The 18,662-nt window shown below is 44.1% G+C and overlaps 1 protein-coding gene across 3 annotated transcripts in view; it reads left to right on the forward strand.

Moving 5' to 3' along the window:
• Positions 1 to 18,662, forward strand: part of LOC149454989 (hexosaminidase D-like) — a 93,546-nt gene that overhangs the window by 37,850 nt on the left and 37,034 nt on the right. For 2 of the 3 annotated variants that reach the window (XM_089686797.1, XM_089686796.1), the window contains exons 2-5: positions 5,313 to 5,403; positions 7,666 to 7,909; positions 9,878 to 9,987; positions 14,998 to 15,085. In XM_089686797.1, the coding sequence (XP_089542923.1) occupies positions 5,315 to 5,403; positions 7,666 to 7,909; positions 9,878 to 9,987; positions 14,998 to 15,085 (531 nt within the window). In that variant the 5' untranslated portion in view covers positions 5,313 to 5,314. Of the gene's footprint in view, positions 1 to 5,255; positions 5,404 to 7,665; positions 7,910 to 9,877; positions 9,988 to 14,997; positions 15,086 to 18,662 lie in introns of all 3 variants that reach the window. The other variant, XM_089686795.1, reaches the window with a different exon arrangement.

Below are 18,662 nucleotides of genomic sequence, written 5' to 3' on the forward strand. Positions count from 1 at the left end.
TGCTGCTAGCGTCCCCCCTCTCCTTTTCATCAGCAGCCGCATGCACACAATAGGATCCTTCTGGATGAAGAGTGGGATGGAAGGATCCGGTAAATGTCATATTTATCAGCCTCCTCCTTTCCTGAATGAACACAATGAGTGATTGGTACCGATCACTCATTGTGTTCATAACTGAAGCTTAATTGCCCCCCACTGCACACATAACCCTTCCTGTGCACCATAAGTTTTCTCCTGCTGCCCAGGCCCATCTGTGTGCCCCCACCCCTGCAGTGCTGCCAGCTTCCCTCCTCTCCTTTCCATCAGCAGCTGCATGCACACAATAGAATCCTTCAGGATGGAGAGTGGGGGGAAGGATCCAGTAAATATCATATTTACCAGCTTCCTCCTGTCCTGAATGAACACAATGAGTGATCGGTACCAATCACTCATTGTGTTCATAACTGAAGCTTAGTAAACAGTTTTTGGTTTTTGGGGGGGGGGGCTGTCAGGTTGGCTGCATGGGGCCCGGTGTTTTCTAACAGCAGCCCTGAGAATGTCTGTCATGTTCCTCTTTTTGATTTTTTTTTTCTTACTATGTGCTGCAGCAGAAATATGAAATACCCTGTGCTGGCAGCATGCTGTAGAGCCAGACTGCTGGTTTTACACACAATGCAGCGGCCTGGCTCTCCAGCGATCTGACGCCATCCAATTAACAGCTCTCAGCTTTCTGAGCAACCTTGCTGGTTAGAACACTTTTGTAGGGGGCTTGTCAGACTAACAGAGACCAAAGGCGCTGCGTTGTCTGTGAGACCAGCGGTCTGGCTCCCCGGCATGCTGCCAGCACAGGTTATTTTAACCTTTGCTGCAACACATAGCACATAAAAAAAACCCCACAAAAATGTGAGCGCATGTAGTTCTGTATTTGCAGCCTGACTGTGAAAGTGGACGTTTCCTACTTTACCTAATATTGCTTCTCCCCCACCCCTGCCTTTTTTTTTTTTTTTTTTTTTTTTTTTTTTTTTTTACAAGTACCTTTTTAAGTTCCACCAACAACTATATACTGCAAGGGTCTGCCAGACTGGATAAAAATTGAATAAATTGTAAGTAGTCCCCTACATTACATAGTTTGGGTAAATCTTAGGCTGTATTCACATGTGCAATGACCAGCATTTTTTTGCAGAACACTGTGCATTGCGCTGCTGTACAGTGACATGAAGTGTACTTTTGTACACTTCAAATAAAGTTAGGCGAAGGGGAAAAAAAAGGAGCCGTGTGTTCACTGAATCGCACACCACTCCACGCCCTACCACAGCCACAATGAACAGCAGTTTACCTCTCCGGCAATTGTATGTTGGGTGTGAACCGGCCCTAAAGGAACTGTACAGCAATTGTAAGATCAGAATGCAATGTAAACGGGCAGCTTTTGAGCTGATCCACAGCAGGATATTAAAGTGCAAATAGAGTTGATACACAGAAATAAAAGCAGTTCGTAGTGTAGCGCCCCTCAGGTTTAGCTAGGGGGAACTAGTCAGGTTTTTCGGCAGAGGCTGGATAGCAGCCTGGGATGAGTCAGCCAGGTTATTCTGGGTCAGGGCTGAGGGCACTGCAGGTCAGTTCTCCTGCTCTAGAAGCTGAAGAAGTTTCCAGATGGCAGTGGGTGGGGGTGAGGAGGGGCTGAGCTGCCTACTTAAGGGATCTTGACCAATCTCCAAGCAAGAGGCTTGGCATGGGGCCAGGACAGAACTTAAGTATGAGAGAGGCTAATCAGCTGGGGGAGTAGTGTTGGGTGTGAGATGGATTGAAGGCTGAAGTGTGGAGCCTGGGAGGGGTGCCATAGATGAGGCCTACCTATGGGCTGGTGCTGGATAAGGGAGTATTCACTATACCACAGTCTTCCAGGAATGATAGCCTGAACAGCAAGGACGGAGCCAGCCCAGCAAAAGGCCTGAAGGCAGCTACCTACCCATTGAGCTGTCAGGAAGGACAGTGTAAGTAACCTTACACCCCTTGGGCCAGATAAGGGGAGATGGCAGTCAGGTGGAGAACCCAGCTAGTTCCTCATCTGGGACTGTTTCTGAAGTTGTCAATTTCTGGGTTCCCTTGGCCAAGGATACCCTTAGGCAGCTGGGTGAAGAGAAGGATTCATCTGGGGTCTGAGGAGATATACCCGAGTGCTGGAGAGCTCTTTAAAGGAGAGACTTTTTGTCCACAGACTTGTACCTAGTTGCTAAGTAGTTTGTCCTCACAGTTTCCATACACCCCTCAACCACATCCAAGTTCAAAACCCCTTAATAAAATCACAAAACCAAGCTCGAGGACTGTTTTACTGTCTCCAGTGTGCAGGTGTGGAAGAAAATGCGTGTTGCCTGGCTGTAAAGAGCTGTAGGGGGACAGAAAACGCAACGACTCCTAAGGGGGTAGTGCTACAGTAATTTTAGTTAATACACATGCACATTTTCTGATCCCCCATCATTGGCTATATGTCTGAATAGCATATGGAAGGTGAAAACAAACTAAGCCACATCTCCTACCTTCTCAATGGGGTTCTAGTGGAAAACTAACCCATCCAAGGGAAAGGGACAGGTTCTCTTGAAAGGCTCCCCTACCCACTGAAACTTTCTTTGTGTTCCCCCACCATTTCATCCCTTCATCGGACGTGGGAGTCCAGTCTCTGTGTAAGCACCATGTTGGATAATATTGAAGCTTACTTCTTTCTCCGATCCTAGGCCAGTTTGGTAAACAGATGGTGGCCCAGCTTCCTGGCACAACAGTTTTGCTTCTCTATTGGCCAGTAAGGTCATCCTTTATTTGTAATGGGCCAATAGGAACGCACAGGAGGATTGGCGAGGGTTGGTCAGGCTCTTGACTTATGCCCGGAACCACTGATTGAACTATTTTCTCTTCGTTGATGAGCGGGATGTTTTAACCGATAATGATATTGTGAAGGAAAAAATCCAGTTGAACAACAGTGAAAAATGTTGTCGTTTCGCATACGAACGACCGATTTTCTATCCGTTGGTGTGACGGTCGTACGAAAAAAATCTTTCGAGCGCTATCACGTATGAGCGGAAACAGAAGATGACCAGGATGTTTATGTCCAAGCAATCTTCGTAAACACGAACGAGAAATCCAAATGTTAAAAGTAGATTGGCCTAATGAGATAATGAAACCAGAATTCTGCAGATTATATTTTATGTATCACTATTTATGTACAGTGGGGCAAAAAAGTATTTAGTCAGCCACCAATTGTGCAAGTTCTCCCACTTAAAAAGATGAGAGAGGCCTGTAATTGGCATCATAGGTAGACCTCAACTATGAGAGACAAAATGAGAAAAAAATCCAGACAATCACATTGGCTGATTTGGAAAGAATATATTTGCAAATTATGGTGGAAAATAAGTATTTGGTCAATATCAAAAGTTCATCTCAATACTTTGTTATATATCCTTTGTTGGCAATGACAGAGGTCAAACGTTTCCTGTAAGTCTTCACAAGGTTGGCCCACACTGTTGCTGGTATGTTGGCCCATTCCTCCATGCAGATCTCCTCTAGAGCAGTGATGTTTTGGGGCTGTCGCTGGGCAACACGGACTTTCAACTCCCTCCAAAGGTTTTCTATGGGGTTGAGATCTGGAGACTGGCTAGGCCACTCCAGGACCTTGAAATGTTTCTTACGAAGCCACTCCTTCCTTGCCCGGGCGGTATATTTGGGATCATTGACATGTTGGAAGACCCAGCCACATTTCATCTTCAATGCCCTTGCTGATGGAAGGAGGTTTGCACTCAAAATCTCACGATACATGGCCCTATTCATTCTGTCCTGTACATGGATCAGTCGTCCCGGCCCCTTTGTGGAGAAACAGCCCCAAAGCATGATGTTGCCACCCCCATGCTTCACAGTAGGTATGGTGTTCTTTGGATGCAACTCAGCATTCTCTCTCCTCCAAACACGACGAGTTGTGTTTCTACCAAACGGTTCTATTTTGGTTTCATCTGACCATATGACATTCTTCCAATCCTCTTCTGAATCATCCAAATGCTCTCTAGCAAACTTCAGACGGGCCCGGACATGTACTGGCTTAAGCAGGGGGACACGTCTGGCACTGCAGGATCTGAGTCCCTGGCGGCGTAGTGTTTTACTGATGGTAGCCTTTGTTCCGTTGGTCCCAGCTCTCTGCAGGTCATTCACTAGGTCCCCCCGTGTGGTCCCGGGATTTTTGCTCACCGTTCTTGTGATCATTTTGACCCCACGGGGTGAGATCTTGCGTGGAGCCCCAGATCGCGGGAGATTATCAGTGGTCTTGTATGTCTTCCATTTTCTAATTATTGCTACCACAGTTGATTTGCTCACACCAAGCTGCTTGCCTATTGCAGATTCAGCCTTCCCAGCCTGGTGCAGGTCTACAATTTTGTTTCTGGTGTCCTTCGACAGCTCTTTGGTCTTCACCATAGTGGAGTTTGGAGTGTGACTGTTTGAGGTTTTGGACAGGTGTCTTTTATACTGATAACAAGTTCAAACAGGTGCCATTGATACAGGTAATGAGTGCAGGACAGAGGAACCTCTTAAAGAAGAAGGTACAGGTCTGTGAGAGCCAGAAATCTTGCTTGTTTGTAGGTGACCAAATACTTATTTTCCACCAAAATTTGCAAATAAATTCTTTCCAAATCGGCCAATGTGATTATCTGGATTTTTTTTCTCATTTTGTCTCTCATGATGCCAATTACAGGCCTCTCTCATTTTTTTAAGTGGGAGAACTTGCACAATTGGTGGCTGACTAAATACTTTTTCGCCCCACTGTATATAGGTAATGTAATAAATGATATTATACTCCTTGCTGGTCATTGTTGTGTATATCGCTCGTTCTGGCCGGAAGGGCGTGGCTACAAGGTCACACGCACACCGCATCACTTCCACTTGTACGGAAGACGTCAACACTACGTATTGCCCGGCGAACAATTTTTTTAGAATGGTTAATGTGGGCCACGATTTCGACCAACGAACGAACGCCTCTCGGTTGTCGGATGACCTATCGGTCGATTTTCTAATTGTGTATTCCCACCTTTAGGCAGCTGGGTTAGTGTTTGTCAGCCAGAGTAGCCTAGAATTCGGGTCACAGGTTTGCAGGCATTTGTGTTTGCGATTCAGGGGCCAGTTGCTGCCCAAGGTAAGTATTAGTTACTTCAAGCAAAGGACAATATTTTATCACTCCACCCTCTTTGTCATGTTTGTGCAGTTTTACATTCCACTGACACAGTGATCTCTGTATCTTTTTGCAGTATTGGTGTTGGATTTCGGCTGTGAATTCGTCCTTCCATTGTTCCTTTTCTCTGCAGAGATGAATTCCCAGAGGAGGATTCACTGGCTGCGTGTGGGAGTCCTGCTTATTCTGACCCTGGCTGTCGTAAAGTATCTGTATAAAGGCAGGTAGGTGAGAATGCTGACATGCAATAACAGCAAAAACTGGGCTTCCATCCAAATTCTGCACAGGGAAGATATGAAAGACGAATTGGAGTTTCTTCACTGCTTAGCTAGACATGCAAATATGATGTTTTTTTCAATGTAGAGTGTCATAATTTATATATGTACATTTTATATATATAATATATATATACACACATTATATATGGGGCAGCCAGATATGTGCATAGTGGGTGTCTAAAGAGAAAGCATGAAATAACATATGCTTTAATTGGCCTTATTTTCCCATATTGGGAGACTTTTTTTTTTTTTTGCCTATGGGCATCAGAAAATACTGCTAGACATTCCAGTTTGAAGCTCGTCAGAACTTGCAGATTAATCACTTCAGGTCCGGAAAATTTTCCCTCCTTCATGACCAGGCCATTTTTTTGCTATACCGCACTGCGCTACTTTTACCTGGTAATTGCACAGTCATACAATGTTGTACCCAAACAAATTTATATAATTTTTTTCACACAAATAGAGTTTTCTTTTGGTGGTATTTGATCACCACTGGGTGTTTTTATTCTTTGCGATATAAAAGAAAAAAGGCTGAAAGTTTTGGAAAAAATTATTTACTTTCTGCTATAAAACATATATAGCAGTCCTGTGACTTCTATTAGTGTGTGGCTGAGCACTGGTTAAAGCTTGTAGGAGGAGTTTTCATTCTGCTCCGCCTGTCCTATGAGGCTGCATGACCCCTGACCCTCTGTCTGGACCAGGGGCGGACTGACCATTTGGAAACTGGGGCACTGCCCGAGGGCCCGTGGTCAGTAGGGGGCCTAATGAGATGCCCCTGGTATCTTTTTTATTGGCTTTTTTGAGTTTGGGTAAGGACACAGGGGCCCCATTGTCCCCTATTGCCCGGGGGCCCCATGAGTTGTCAGTCCGCCCCTGGTCTGGACATTGTTGATTGGCTCTGTGCTGATCACATGCACCCTCATGAATTTAAAAAAAACTCTCTAGCAATATGCGCCAAACTGAGCATGTACAGAGTGCCTCCTAGGGCTCTGTACTTTCTGCAGATGGATTGGGGACAGTAGAAGAAGGGGAGGATCATAGAAGACAGGATCGAACAGCCTTTTTCCACAATTGGGAGGATTACGCCTGAGGTATTAGAGTATTACAAACATGTTTCACTGCATATACAGACTGATTTTACAGTTGTGGGTTTAGTAACACTTTAACTGAACAAGTGAAGTTAGAAGCTGATTGGCTACCATGCACAGTGGTATCAGATTTTGTACTCTCCAGTTTTAGTAAATCAACTCCTCCGTGTCAGTAAAGGGCCCTTGGGAGATGTAGTTCTGGGGGAGCAGGCATGTCTGTGAATAAGAACAGACTTACAATACCTTGCTGATTCCTCAACTGCCCCTGAAAGATTTTACAAGCCAGGTGATGTCACAATAATAAAAGCCATTCCTCACTACAGAAACAAAGCAAATAAAAAAAATAATGCTGGGACAAGCTCCAGAGGGGAAATTAAAGCTGAGCTCCACCCAAAGGAGGAAGTTCCACTTTAAAAAGTGGTCCCCCGCTCCCCATTGAGGATTGGTGCCTTTCGGGAGTGGGGGGGAGTGGGTACCCGAAATTGACCTCCCAATTCTGCTGCGATCCCTTACGTAATCGGAAGTGGAAGTTGTCCTCCCCCCTCCCTCCCCGTAGTCCTCTGGGACACGTGACAGGTCCCAGAAGACTACATGACCATTCAAAAAGCGCAGCACTACTCATGCATGTGCAGTGGGCACACGGTTGTGAAGCCGCAAGCTGGGTGCCCACACTGAAGATGCTGGAGCCGGGAACACCAGACGGCTGTTGAAATGGGCTGCGGGGAGGACACCGTGGGATCGAGGTACAGGTGGGTGGCTTTTTTTTTTAAAGTTTTTGTAGCTGCTTTTATTTTTTATCGTTTTTTACAGTGTGACTGGAACTTCGCTTCAAGGTTTGTGGGATAAAGAGTTTGTTTAGATGTGCGGCAGTGCTTGCACCCCTTCTGGGGAGCGATCCGCAGTGGACTGCCTCCTCTGTGCCTGTGGGAACCATTGCAAGCCCACTGTGCTGCAACTGCATGAATTACACACCATTGCAGCACTATTGCTGTGTGGCCCATTGGCCTGAATTGGTCAATTTTGGTGGTTGGTACTGCTTACAGAACAAGATCTGTTGTATAAAATGTTATATACTATTCTATAATTTATTCATACGATAATGTTTTACATCTGTGCACAGTCCCCCGCAGGCTTCAAGACCCGTTATAACGAAGGCCAATGAGGACTTTTTTTGGGGTGACAAGGTGGATGCCAGGATATACCCAATCATCATAGATCTGCCACCTGAGCCACCTAAGGAGGAGTTGTCAGAACCCGTGGTCAAGAAGCATACAGTAGTGCGCAAGGATTTTAGTAAGGTGCAGATGCAATTGGTTCATCTCGATCTCAAGGGAGCTCCTCTGAAGATTTCTTACTATGAGCAGGTGAGAGACAACATTACTCTATAAACACTTGTGCCCAAACACATGACCCGGATTGGTACATTGGTCACCTTTTTGCCTACCTCAAGATCTTTAAGAACTGATCTTTATATGAGCCAGGCAATGGATCCCTTACATCAGCAGAGACCACATGTGGCCTTAGGTATGTGTTTTGGATCATTGTCATGTTGGAAAAGTGTACGACAATCAAGGGCACAGAGTGATGGTAGCATCTTCTCTTGCCAAGGCATTGAACATGTGACCCAATCACCAGTGGGATGGAGAATCCAATACTTTAAGAAAAAACTTTCCAGGTGTTCATTATCATTTAATCAAACTATGGGGGTGGATTTTATATAACAATTTATTGTTAGATCCATTTTAATAGGCCGCGCTGTTTGACTTTTTTTTATTCACTATTCTTCAATATTTTATATTCTTCAATTTTTTTTATTCACTATTCTTCATTTTCTTCAATATGAAATTGTCAGTGTTTTCTGTAGTTCTGTAGACACTGTTTTCTGTAGTTCAGTGCTAACAGCAGGAATTCCTTGGCTGCTCCACTCTTCCTGTATCTTCTAGATTTAAAGGATCAGCTTGTAGGAAGGCATGTAGTCCATTATATTCTATAGCATGCTTTAGGACTCATTCCTAAAGGAAAACTCATACTCCACTCCACTCCAGATGGAAGCATGTGAACAGTTGATCATGAGCTCACCACTGCTGCCTTGTTAATCATTTACATGATGAAGAGAACTGAAAAGAATAGGCGCTGTGGAAAATGCGGTCAGTCAAGCACCTTAACCTCTTCACGCCAGCCGCACACAAATCTGCGGCCCCCTGGAATCTGGGCCTAGACGCCGAGCGGCCGCACATTTGTGTTCTATTAAAAAAGGACATAGGTGCCGAGAGCGTGCGCCCTGCGCGCTCCCAGCACACGTGTCCGGTACTCACGGAAAGGTCCCAATCGCCTCTTTCGATCGGGACCTTTCCCGATTGTGACCGCCATGACGGCACATCACGGTGGTCACATGACCCGGCTTCTGGAACCCTTAAAGGGCCGGGAGGCGCTGGCGTGAAGGGGTTAATGAAGGTGCATCTTTATTAAGTGAGATAAAGTAGCAAATATATTAAAATTTGACCAGCCTGAAGTGAACAGTGTGACGCCAAAGGACGGCCCATCCACTCTGAAGGGAGCTGAGATCGGAGAATGCTCCTACCGGCTTAGAATCACGTGGTGTCAGCGTACTGGCCTCCCGGATGGCGTCATCATGGCAAGCGAAGGGTGGAAGGCAGTGTCCGGCGTCGGCTTCAGCTGGGAGCATAAGCAGGGTTACCAAGACGACATGTTTTGCGCAGTTGTGCTTTGTCAAGTCTCTGGTAACCATGGTCGGTGGCCATTATATAGAAGACCATTAGGGAAGGCTGGCTGAGTGTAATTAGCAGGGGATGGGGTGTCAATCAGAGCTGACGGCTCATCCTGAAGCAATGCTGAATACTAATTTAAAAGTACAAATTGCAAGTTATAGAAAGTGATGCCAATTAAAAGAATATGTATAAGAACACTATTAGAAGACATGATATACTTTTATCTTTAGCCAAATTAATGTAATAATAAAATAATAAAAGGAAAACGTTCTTGTGGGAGAACTCTAAGTTAAAAATGACATCGCTGGTACATGGAAGCTATATCTATGTCAAAAAATGCGTTTTATAGTGCGCTAATTTTGAGTATATGGACGAAGAAGGGATGGGGGGGGGAGGACTCATTCCTACCAGATTCTGATCACGTGACCCAAATCAGGTCATATGGTCTACAGTAGCTCTGCGTTGTGAATGCCAACCCCAGCAGAGCCTCTGAATGAAGACCCTACTGACATCAGCACCCCAGCACAGCTGTGACAGAAACAGGTTAGAAGCCCTAGAAAAGCTTCTCCTCCAGTAATCTTGCCTTGTGTGTCTTCTCTTTAGATATTTCCACTGTTTTCCAAGCTGGGGGCCAACGGACTACTCATTGAATATGAGGACATGTTTCCATTTACCGGAGAGCTGGAGATCCTGAAGTCTCCATACGCTTATAGGTGAGAGTCTAATAATGGTTTGAGAATCAAATACTCCTACTAGTGATGAAACCAACTCCAACCGGTCAGGTTCCAGTTAACATTTTTCTACTGTAGTTTAAAAATCAAAGCACTTCTGCAATTAGTTGTTGGGGGGGTTGTCAAAGGATTGCATTGAATAGGAGAGCATGTCTACCAGAGAGCCGGAGGATCTAAAATCTCCGTATGCTTATATGTGAGAGTCCAGATAATGTTCACATAATTGTTCCAGGATCAAATCTTCCTACTAGGGCCACTCTGATTGGCTCTGTACATTGTGCCTGTGATCTGAGCTGTCCAATGACAGCCCAATCACATCCATTCCTGAACACACTGGCTGCCAGTGCATGTTTTCTGTAGCATCGTTTCTAAACATTTGACCTCTCCACCATTTGTTTTACAATACGACATACTGGGAGGGTTACATTTTTTTTTTTTTGAACATTTGCACATTAGGGGTGGACTGACAACTCATGGGGCCCCCGGGCAATAGGGGATCATGGGGCCCCTGTGTCCTTGCCCAAACTCAAAATAGCCTATGAAAATGGTACCAGTGGCATCTCATGTGGTCCCCTACTGACCCCGGGCCCTCGGGCAGTGCCTGAGTTTCCAAATGGTCAGTCCGCCCCTGCTGTCTCTACTTTCACATCAAGAATGAAAAGGAAATTTACTCACAGCTGTTCACGAACAAAACTATGTTATCGGCATGTCATGCATGAAATGCTGATTCGTTTGGATAGTTTTCAGTGACAGTGAGGTGTCAAAGCGAGGAGCCTGCAGCACTGCGTGCTCCTAACTGTCATAGTGGAATGTTGATTGATGGTCCCTCTGCACCTGGCATTGTGTAGGGAGATGTTAATCTACCAAAGGCAGACCGGAAAGGGTTAAAGTAGAATAATGTTCTTCCACCTGCTTCAGTTGACACACATTAGTTAACTAGCCATGAAGCGATGAGAAGGAGGGATACAACTTTACCAAGTGGACGTAGATTGATTTATGAAACTTGGAGGAAATGTTGACTGTAGAACCTGGTCAAGTTCCAGCTGTCCTTTTTCCTGGTGCAGAGTACAAAATGAGAACACAGTATGATTTGAATTCCAGATATTTAAATCTTTTGGCAATAGTATGATCCCTGAAAAAAAACAGATGTGTTCCTAGGCTGGAGGCTACATGCACACCGGTGATTAAGCAAATTGTAGCAGCAGGAATCTTTTATTTACAGCTACGGATGAGAGCGACTATTTGCAACTGCTGGCACCATTCTCTGTATTGACAGGTTGTCGGTAGCCGCAGCTATTCGCCAGCGATTAATTGTGGTGATCACTGCTGGACACACACACACAAATTGTGTTCAGCAGCAATCATTGCAAGTAATTGCTGGCTGTGCGGAGAGCCGTGAATATCTGCCGGTCTGCACAAGACCTGGAAGATAGTAGTGATCACTGTTGTAGCGGTGGCTGCAAGGTGACTTCCAGCTTGCCCGGGATCCCACAAGTATGGCACATACATACTTACATTGGTCCAAATTGGAACAATGTAAAAGTTGCTATACCTAAACTTCGGCTTTAAGCTTCATGCACATTAGCGTTTTTTTTAAGTTTCTAGAAGCTGTTATCAGCATTAGTTGGCATTAGGTAATTGGTGTTTTCCTATGTGACCATGCACACTATTTTAATCTAGTAGCATTTTTTGAAGCTTCAGTGTTAAGGCTCGGTTCACACTGCCACAACTTGGGATATAACTTGTGAGACCCCCAAGTCGCATGTCATGTGAAATCTCATGTTAGTCAATGAGATCTGTCTTAATTAGCACTACTGAAGTCGCTCCGGCTTTAGAAAAGGTTCCTGTACGACTTCTAGCTGACTTGTGCTCATAGACTTTAATAGAAGTCGCCTCCAAGTCGGATCCTCAACTCTGTTGATGTGATTTGGATCCGACATTACAGGAAGATTACCCAGGCATTACCTGAAAGTTGCTTCGGAGTTACTTAAAAGTAGTACTCAAGTTGCCTGGCAAAGTCACACTGCAAGTCACGCGACTTTCAGGTAGCAGTAGTGTGTGCCCATAGACTTTAATGGAAGTTGCGTCCAAGTTGATTCCTCATCTATATTGATGTGATTTGGATCCGAAATTACAGGAAGATTACCCTGGCATTCCCTGAAAGTTGCTTCAAAATAGTACTCAAGTTGCCTGGCAAAGTCACACTGCAAATCGCGTGACTTTCAGGTAGCAGTAGTGTGTGCCCATAGACTTTAATGGAAGTTGCCTCCAAGTTGATTCTTCATCAGGGGCGGATTGACAACTCATGGGGCCCCCAGGCAATAGGGGATCATGGGGCCCGTGTTCTTACCCAAACTCAAAAAAGCCTATGAAAAAGGTACCAGGGGCATCTCATGGGGCCCCCTACTGACCCACGGGCCCTCGGGCAGTGCCCGAGTTTCCAAATGGTCAGTCCGCCCCTGTTCCTCATCGATATTGATGTGATTTGGATCTTAAATTACAGGAAGATTACCCAGGCATTTCCTGAAAGTTGCTTCAAAGTAGTACTCAAGTTGCCTGGCAAAGTGACACTGCAAGTCTTGTGACTTTCAGGTAGCAGTAGTGTGTGCCCATAGACTTTAATATTAGTCGCCTCCAAGTTGGTTCCTCATCTATATTAATGTGATTTGGATCCGAAATTACAGGAAGATTACCCAGGCATTCCCTAAAAGTTGCTTCAAAGTAGTATTCAAGTTGCCTGGCAAAGTCACACTGCAAGTCACGCGGCTTTCAGGTAGCAGTAGTGTGTGCCCATAGACTTGAATGGAAGTTGCCTCCAAGTTGATTCTTCATCAGGGGCGGACTGACAACTCATGGGACCCCCGGGCAATAGGGGATCATGGGGCCCCTGTGTCCTTGCCCAAACTCAAGCCTAATGGTCAGTCCGCCCCTGTTCCTCTTCTATATTGATGTGATTTGGATCTGAAATTAGAGGAAGATTACCCAGGCATTACCTGAAAATTGCTTCAGAGTTGCTTCAAAGCAGTACTCAAGTCGCCTGGCAAAGTCGCACTGCAAGTCGCGTGACTTTCAGAAAGCAGCAGTGTGTACCCATAGACTTTAATGGAAGTCGCCTCCAAGTCGGATCCTCATCTATACCCAGGCTTTCCCTGAAAGTTACTTCAGAGTTGCTTCAAAGTAGTACTCAAGTTGTCTGGCAAAGTTGTGCGACTTTCAGGTAGCAGTAGTGTGAACCGAAACTTAGGAGTAGAAAAATAAATTGTTTTTGGAAGCATTTTTCCAGCAGACAAAATAATGCTGAACGCTCCTGAATGCTTCTAACAGCATTTTTTTCCTTGTACTGTAACAATGCTAATAAAACACCAGTACTCCTAAAGGCTTCTAAATGCTTCTAAAACAATACTAAAAAAAACTGTTTCCAGCATTTTTTGAGCTTAAAAAAAAAAATGCTAAGGTGTATGGAGCCTTAATGTGAATTACAAATCGGCAAAAGAGAAGGTATTGCTAATAAGCAGTTTAGGATCTAAAACCCTGACAAATGTTTTGTTTTTGCCCACCTTTTCATTACATTGTGGTGACTGAATGCTCAGTGCAAGGAGATATGCAGTCCATTGATTTCTCTCCCTTTTCATTGATCAGTCATTTGACAATTGTCTCTGAGAGACCCACAATCAACTGATTTTTGAGAAAGAATCGGTCATTTAAAAATTGATATTTACAGTGCCTGAGGATGTCTGCCAAATGCAAAACTCGAAAGAAACAAACATACATTTTATATCCTGATTGTGAACAATTGTGACCTCAGACTGTGCAGCAAACAGAGCTTCTGGTTGTGATTCTATGCTGACCACTTTGGCAGCTCCCCTTCAAGGTTCAGTCAAGAATAAAAAGATTACAATGGTTTGAACCTTAGGATTCTGTCACTCACATTGGGGCAGAAGAAAGTTAAGTCATTTCCATAGCAGACTTTAGAAGACCCTCTGGGAGCTCCTGCTCTGTTTTTACATTAGATCGGGGGTCTCCAAGCTTTCTAAAGAAAGGGCCAGTTTATTGTCCTTCAGACTTTGAGGGGGCCAGACTGTGGACATTGTGAGTAGAAAAGGCAAACCATGCCCAATCATTGGTGTTAGTGGAAGGAATAGTACCCAATCATTGGTGTTAGTGGGAGGAATAGTGCCCAATCATTGGTGTTAGTGGGAGGAATAGTGCCCAATCATTGGTGTTAGTGGGAGGAATAGTGCCCAATCATTGGTGTTAGTGGAAAGAATAGTGCCCAATCTTTGGTGTTAGTGGAAGGAATAGTGCCCAGTTATTGGTGTCAGTGGGAGGAATAGTGCCCAATCATTGGTGTTAGTGGAAGGAATAGTGCCCAATCATTGGTGTTAGTGGAAGGAATAGTGCCCAATCATTGGTGTTAGTGGAAGGAATAGTGCCCCATCATTGGTGTTAGTGGAAGGAATAGTGCCCCATCATTGGTGTTAGTGGAAGGAATAGTGCCCCATCATTGGTGTCAGTGGGTGGAATGCTTCATCCTCTGTGTCAGTGAAAGGAACAGTGCCCCATCATTGGTGTCAGTGGAGGTCCAGTGCCCTGTTTGTGGTTTCAGTGGGAAAAAATAGTGCACAAGGTCCAGATAAAGGCAAGGAAAGGGCCACATCTGGCCCTCTGGCTGCAATTTGGAGACCACTGCATTAGAAGACTCAATTCACTGCAGGGAGGAGGAGCAGGGGTAGCTGAACTGCTGAGTGACCAGTTAGCAGGAGAGAGCAGGCTGACCTACGATGCTCAGAGAATGCCAGAACAATTTCAGTGCTTAGGCTGTGAATTTGAGAATGAATTTCTCCACAGTGTTTACCAATCCAGAAAACAATGAGGGTTTGCTATAAAACTAATTTGTTTGTTATTTTAGTATATAAAAACTGTAACAAATCTAAAATACTATAATCTAAACACATATTTCTTTTACTGACTCTCTGCCTCTCATATTTCCAGCGAAGAGGACATTGGAAGAATATTGCACCTTGCTGAGATTAATAATCTAGAAGTGGTACCCCTCATACAAACATTTGGACACATGGAGGTAAAATAACAACTTCTATAAAAACTGGCCTATCAGTCAAGCTTGCATTGTTAAAGAAACCCTGTCACTAACTTAAAAATATTTTAAATGCTTTCTTGCCACATTTTTTCTTTTTTTCAAAAAGTATATTTTACATACTTGCATGCCACTCACCTTGCATGCCATAGTCCTTTCCTCTTCTGGGAGGGTCCAATACATCTCTGTGCTGGCCCAGCTTCTTCGCTCTTCTCCTCGCCTCTGTACGTTATCTTTTATGTAGCTGCCAGTGGAGGAGTGAAGGAGAATAGTGTCACTTGAGTAAAAGTCTCCTGGGACGGCTGACATCACTTCCAAGATGGCAGTGCCCAGCAGCAGTGCTTTTGGATGTCTACACAAGGGAGACTTTTACAGGTAAATGATAGGCATGAAATATCTTAACTGCACATATAGGAGTTGATTTACTAAAGGCAGAGGGGAAGGTCTGCTGACTGCTATTATCCAATCATGTGCAAGGAAGAAACTCACATAAAATAAGTCCACATCCAGCTCAGCAATCGCTAGCAAGAAGGTGGCGGCGTGACTTCCCAGGCTTGGATCCTCTCCCATAGACGCGTTGCGCCCCTCCTTGCAGGGCTTCATCAGTAGGCAGAGCGGCGAGCTGGATGTGGACTAATTTTATGCAAGTTTTAGCTTTTACTCTGTAAGTGATATTGTAGTGGGGCTATAATAAAGTGTTATATGGAGAGCACTATGTGTTGGCCTTTTTGTTTCATGAGATCATCCCTGCTGGATGTCTGACCAAAAGGAGGGTGAGAGGACTTAAGAGGAAGAGTTGAGTCTGTATGGAAAAAGGCTGTGTATATCCTGAAGAGTGCTAATGATTTAATTTGGAGGAGAGCAGGTTTTTCACCTGGTGTGGTGGTGGTGCATCGAATTGTGAAAAGAAGATATTCACAGTGTCACATATTTACGCCAATTGGTGTAGTGTATGGACTGCAGTCAGGTTGTATATTCCCAGTTTATTACAGTGGTATAAAGGAATGATTTGAAATAATAAAGCTCTTGTCTTTTGAACTTTATGATGGTTTTGATCTGTGTTTCTCAACCTTTTTTCAGTAAAGGCACCCTTTAAAATTATGGACAGTCTTGAGGCACCCTTTAAAATTATGGACAGTCCCGAGGCACCCTTTAAAATTATGGACAGTCCCGAGGAACATTTTAAAATTATGATCAGTCCCGAGGCACCCTTTAAAATTATGGACAGTGCCAAGGCACCCTTTACAATTATGGACAGTCTTGAGGCACCCCATTCTAAAATGTGAAAAAAAAACTATTCTAATCGGTTTATATAACAGAGCAACATCCACACACATATAGGGCACCCAATGTTAGAGATGATTTATTCTTCCAAAGAAAATACATTTTTGCACATTCGTACCGACTAGTATTCCAATGTTTCTCTTCTCCATTAGTTGTTCTCCATCACTGAGCTAATGTGACCCCGGCACTGATGGAGAGGAGCAAGGGAGGGTCAAACTAGGATGCTGTGCAGGCAACCAACATCTTTCTTATCAACCGGTCTTAATGGTGGACAATGAAAACCAGCAGCTTTGTGTAGCTAAAAGGCAGGCTTGTTCCACCCGTTCGCTTGTATACAAATTGTGGGCAATTTTTTGGCATTTTGTCAAGGCACCCCTGAAGAAACCTCAAGGCACCCCAGGGTGCCTGGGCACCCTGGCTGAAAAAGGCTGGTCTTAAAACACTTAAAAATTAAAGTTTATTTTACTTATATTTTACCTTTGATGGTTCTTCGTTTCCCCCCCCCCCTGCCTCATCAATATGCTAATTACCTTTTTAAATAAAACCTTGCTTTTTTTTTTTTTCTTATTCAAGCCTTGATTTTCATCCAGCAATGTCATCCCCCACGGTCCTGTCCTGCACAGTAATTCCTCAGTCTTCCAGATTAAATGGTGCCCAGCATCATTCAACAAAAGCTGGCCATATATGGATCGTATTTGTCTGAACAAAATAAAAAATAAAGGGATTTCCCCCCATCTGCAAAATCAAGGTAAAAGAAGGAATCCTCCTTGCTGTGCTATTGTATTCTGACAGCAGGGACTACTCCACCGTCAGAATACACTGATCAATGCTGCAGGTGGTGCTCGAATGAAAATCTTCCAACAGTCCTCTTAGAGAGAAGTTGATCTATTGATCGACTGCTCCCTAACAGAAACTGCCATAGATGGATCACAATTCAGCCAGTCCCTGCTGCATTACGATCGATCTATGACCAGCTTAAGAAGACTCAGGACATACAGTGAGTGCAGAACATCATGGACCTGCACCCTGAGACAGCGTTGGACATTATCCAGACAGTATCCAGCACTTGCAGTGAAATGACTCAGAGATGTCACCCCTTTAGTGCCAATTTCTGTATCGTTGAGGGCCCTCTACCGCTGGAGAAGATCCAAAGAGCGAGAGGATAATCATGAATTCTGGAATATTTTGACAGCCCAGTTCCCACACTTCTGTATTTAATTATTTTGTAAAATAGGATATGTAGAGGTTACAATGTTTTCTTTTGTAATATGACAGAGCTAGTAAAGTTCAATAATGATTTTCACTCAAGAGGCTGTTAGCTGTGACATAGGACAGGATGGCAGCACTGGTCTCAAGCTGTCCGCTTTCAGCCATGTTTCTTCCTGTTATCATATTATATTTCTGTTCCATTTCCCACTCTCCCCTTGCCTTTGGAAAATAGACAAGCAGGAATGTATTGAATGTAATGAATGTAATTGTACAGCAGTCTGCACCATCGTTCTCTTCACGCTTGGCTAGAGTCACAAATGATTGCATTTCTGTCTCTTCTCCAACCGTCTTGTACTCATAAAGCTGTTGATGATTCAATCAGTTTCCCCAGAGTGAGTGTTGCATGCTGGGAATCAAATCAGGGCCTATTCTGTCACTCAGGACGGATTTAAGTGACCATAGCGTTTTAAGGGAAACAATAATTGGTATTCATTCACGATGTGTGTTTTTGAAGCAGATGTCATCAGCCAGCCAAATTCTCAAAAAGCTATGATCCTTCCACTCTATGCAACCTCCTTTTAGGAGACCAAGCTAGTGATTGTGAGAGTCTACTTCTTGCTTGCCAAATAGATCCTCCCACACATTTGTGCAACATTTTTTCTTTTTTTCTTTTTTTTTTACAAGAGAACTTGTAAAAATCATAGATACTGTTAAAACATCAGGTGGAGTCAACATAATGTGATCCAATATGGCACTCCTTGGATGATCCAGCTATATCAGAACTTGAAAAACTCTTTTTACTGAATAAGTCATAGTTTGTCTATAAATAGTCTTTCCCTGACTGACAACTGTGTTTAGACACCTGCGATTATTCAGTGCTTTGATGTTAACTGTAGTGTTTCAGCCACTTCTTTCTGGGGTGGTGTCTGTGGAATTAGAATAGTTAGGATGATATTATAAATGGTTTAGTGAACATAATCTTCTCTCATCTGTCAAAATTCAAACCCTTCCTTAACTTTATTCTCAGCAGTAAGGACTCAAATAGCAACAGAAACTTGCCAGAAGCCCA

This window comes from Staurois parvus, unplaced genomic scaffold (assembly GCF_062004578.1).
Source record: "Staurois parvus isolate SC_StPar_1 unplaced genomic scaffold, SC_StPar_1.0 ptg000412l, whole genome shotgun sequence".
Taxonomy (NCBI): domain Eukaryota; kingdom Metazoa; phylum Chordata; class Amphibia; order Anura; family Ranidae; genus Staurois; species Staurois parvus.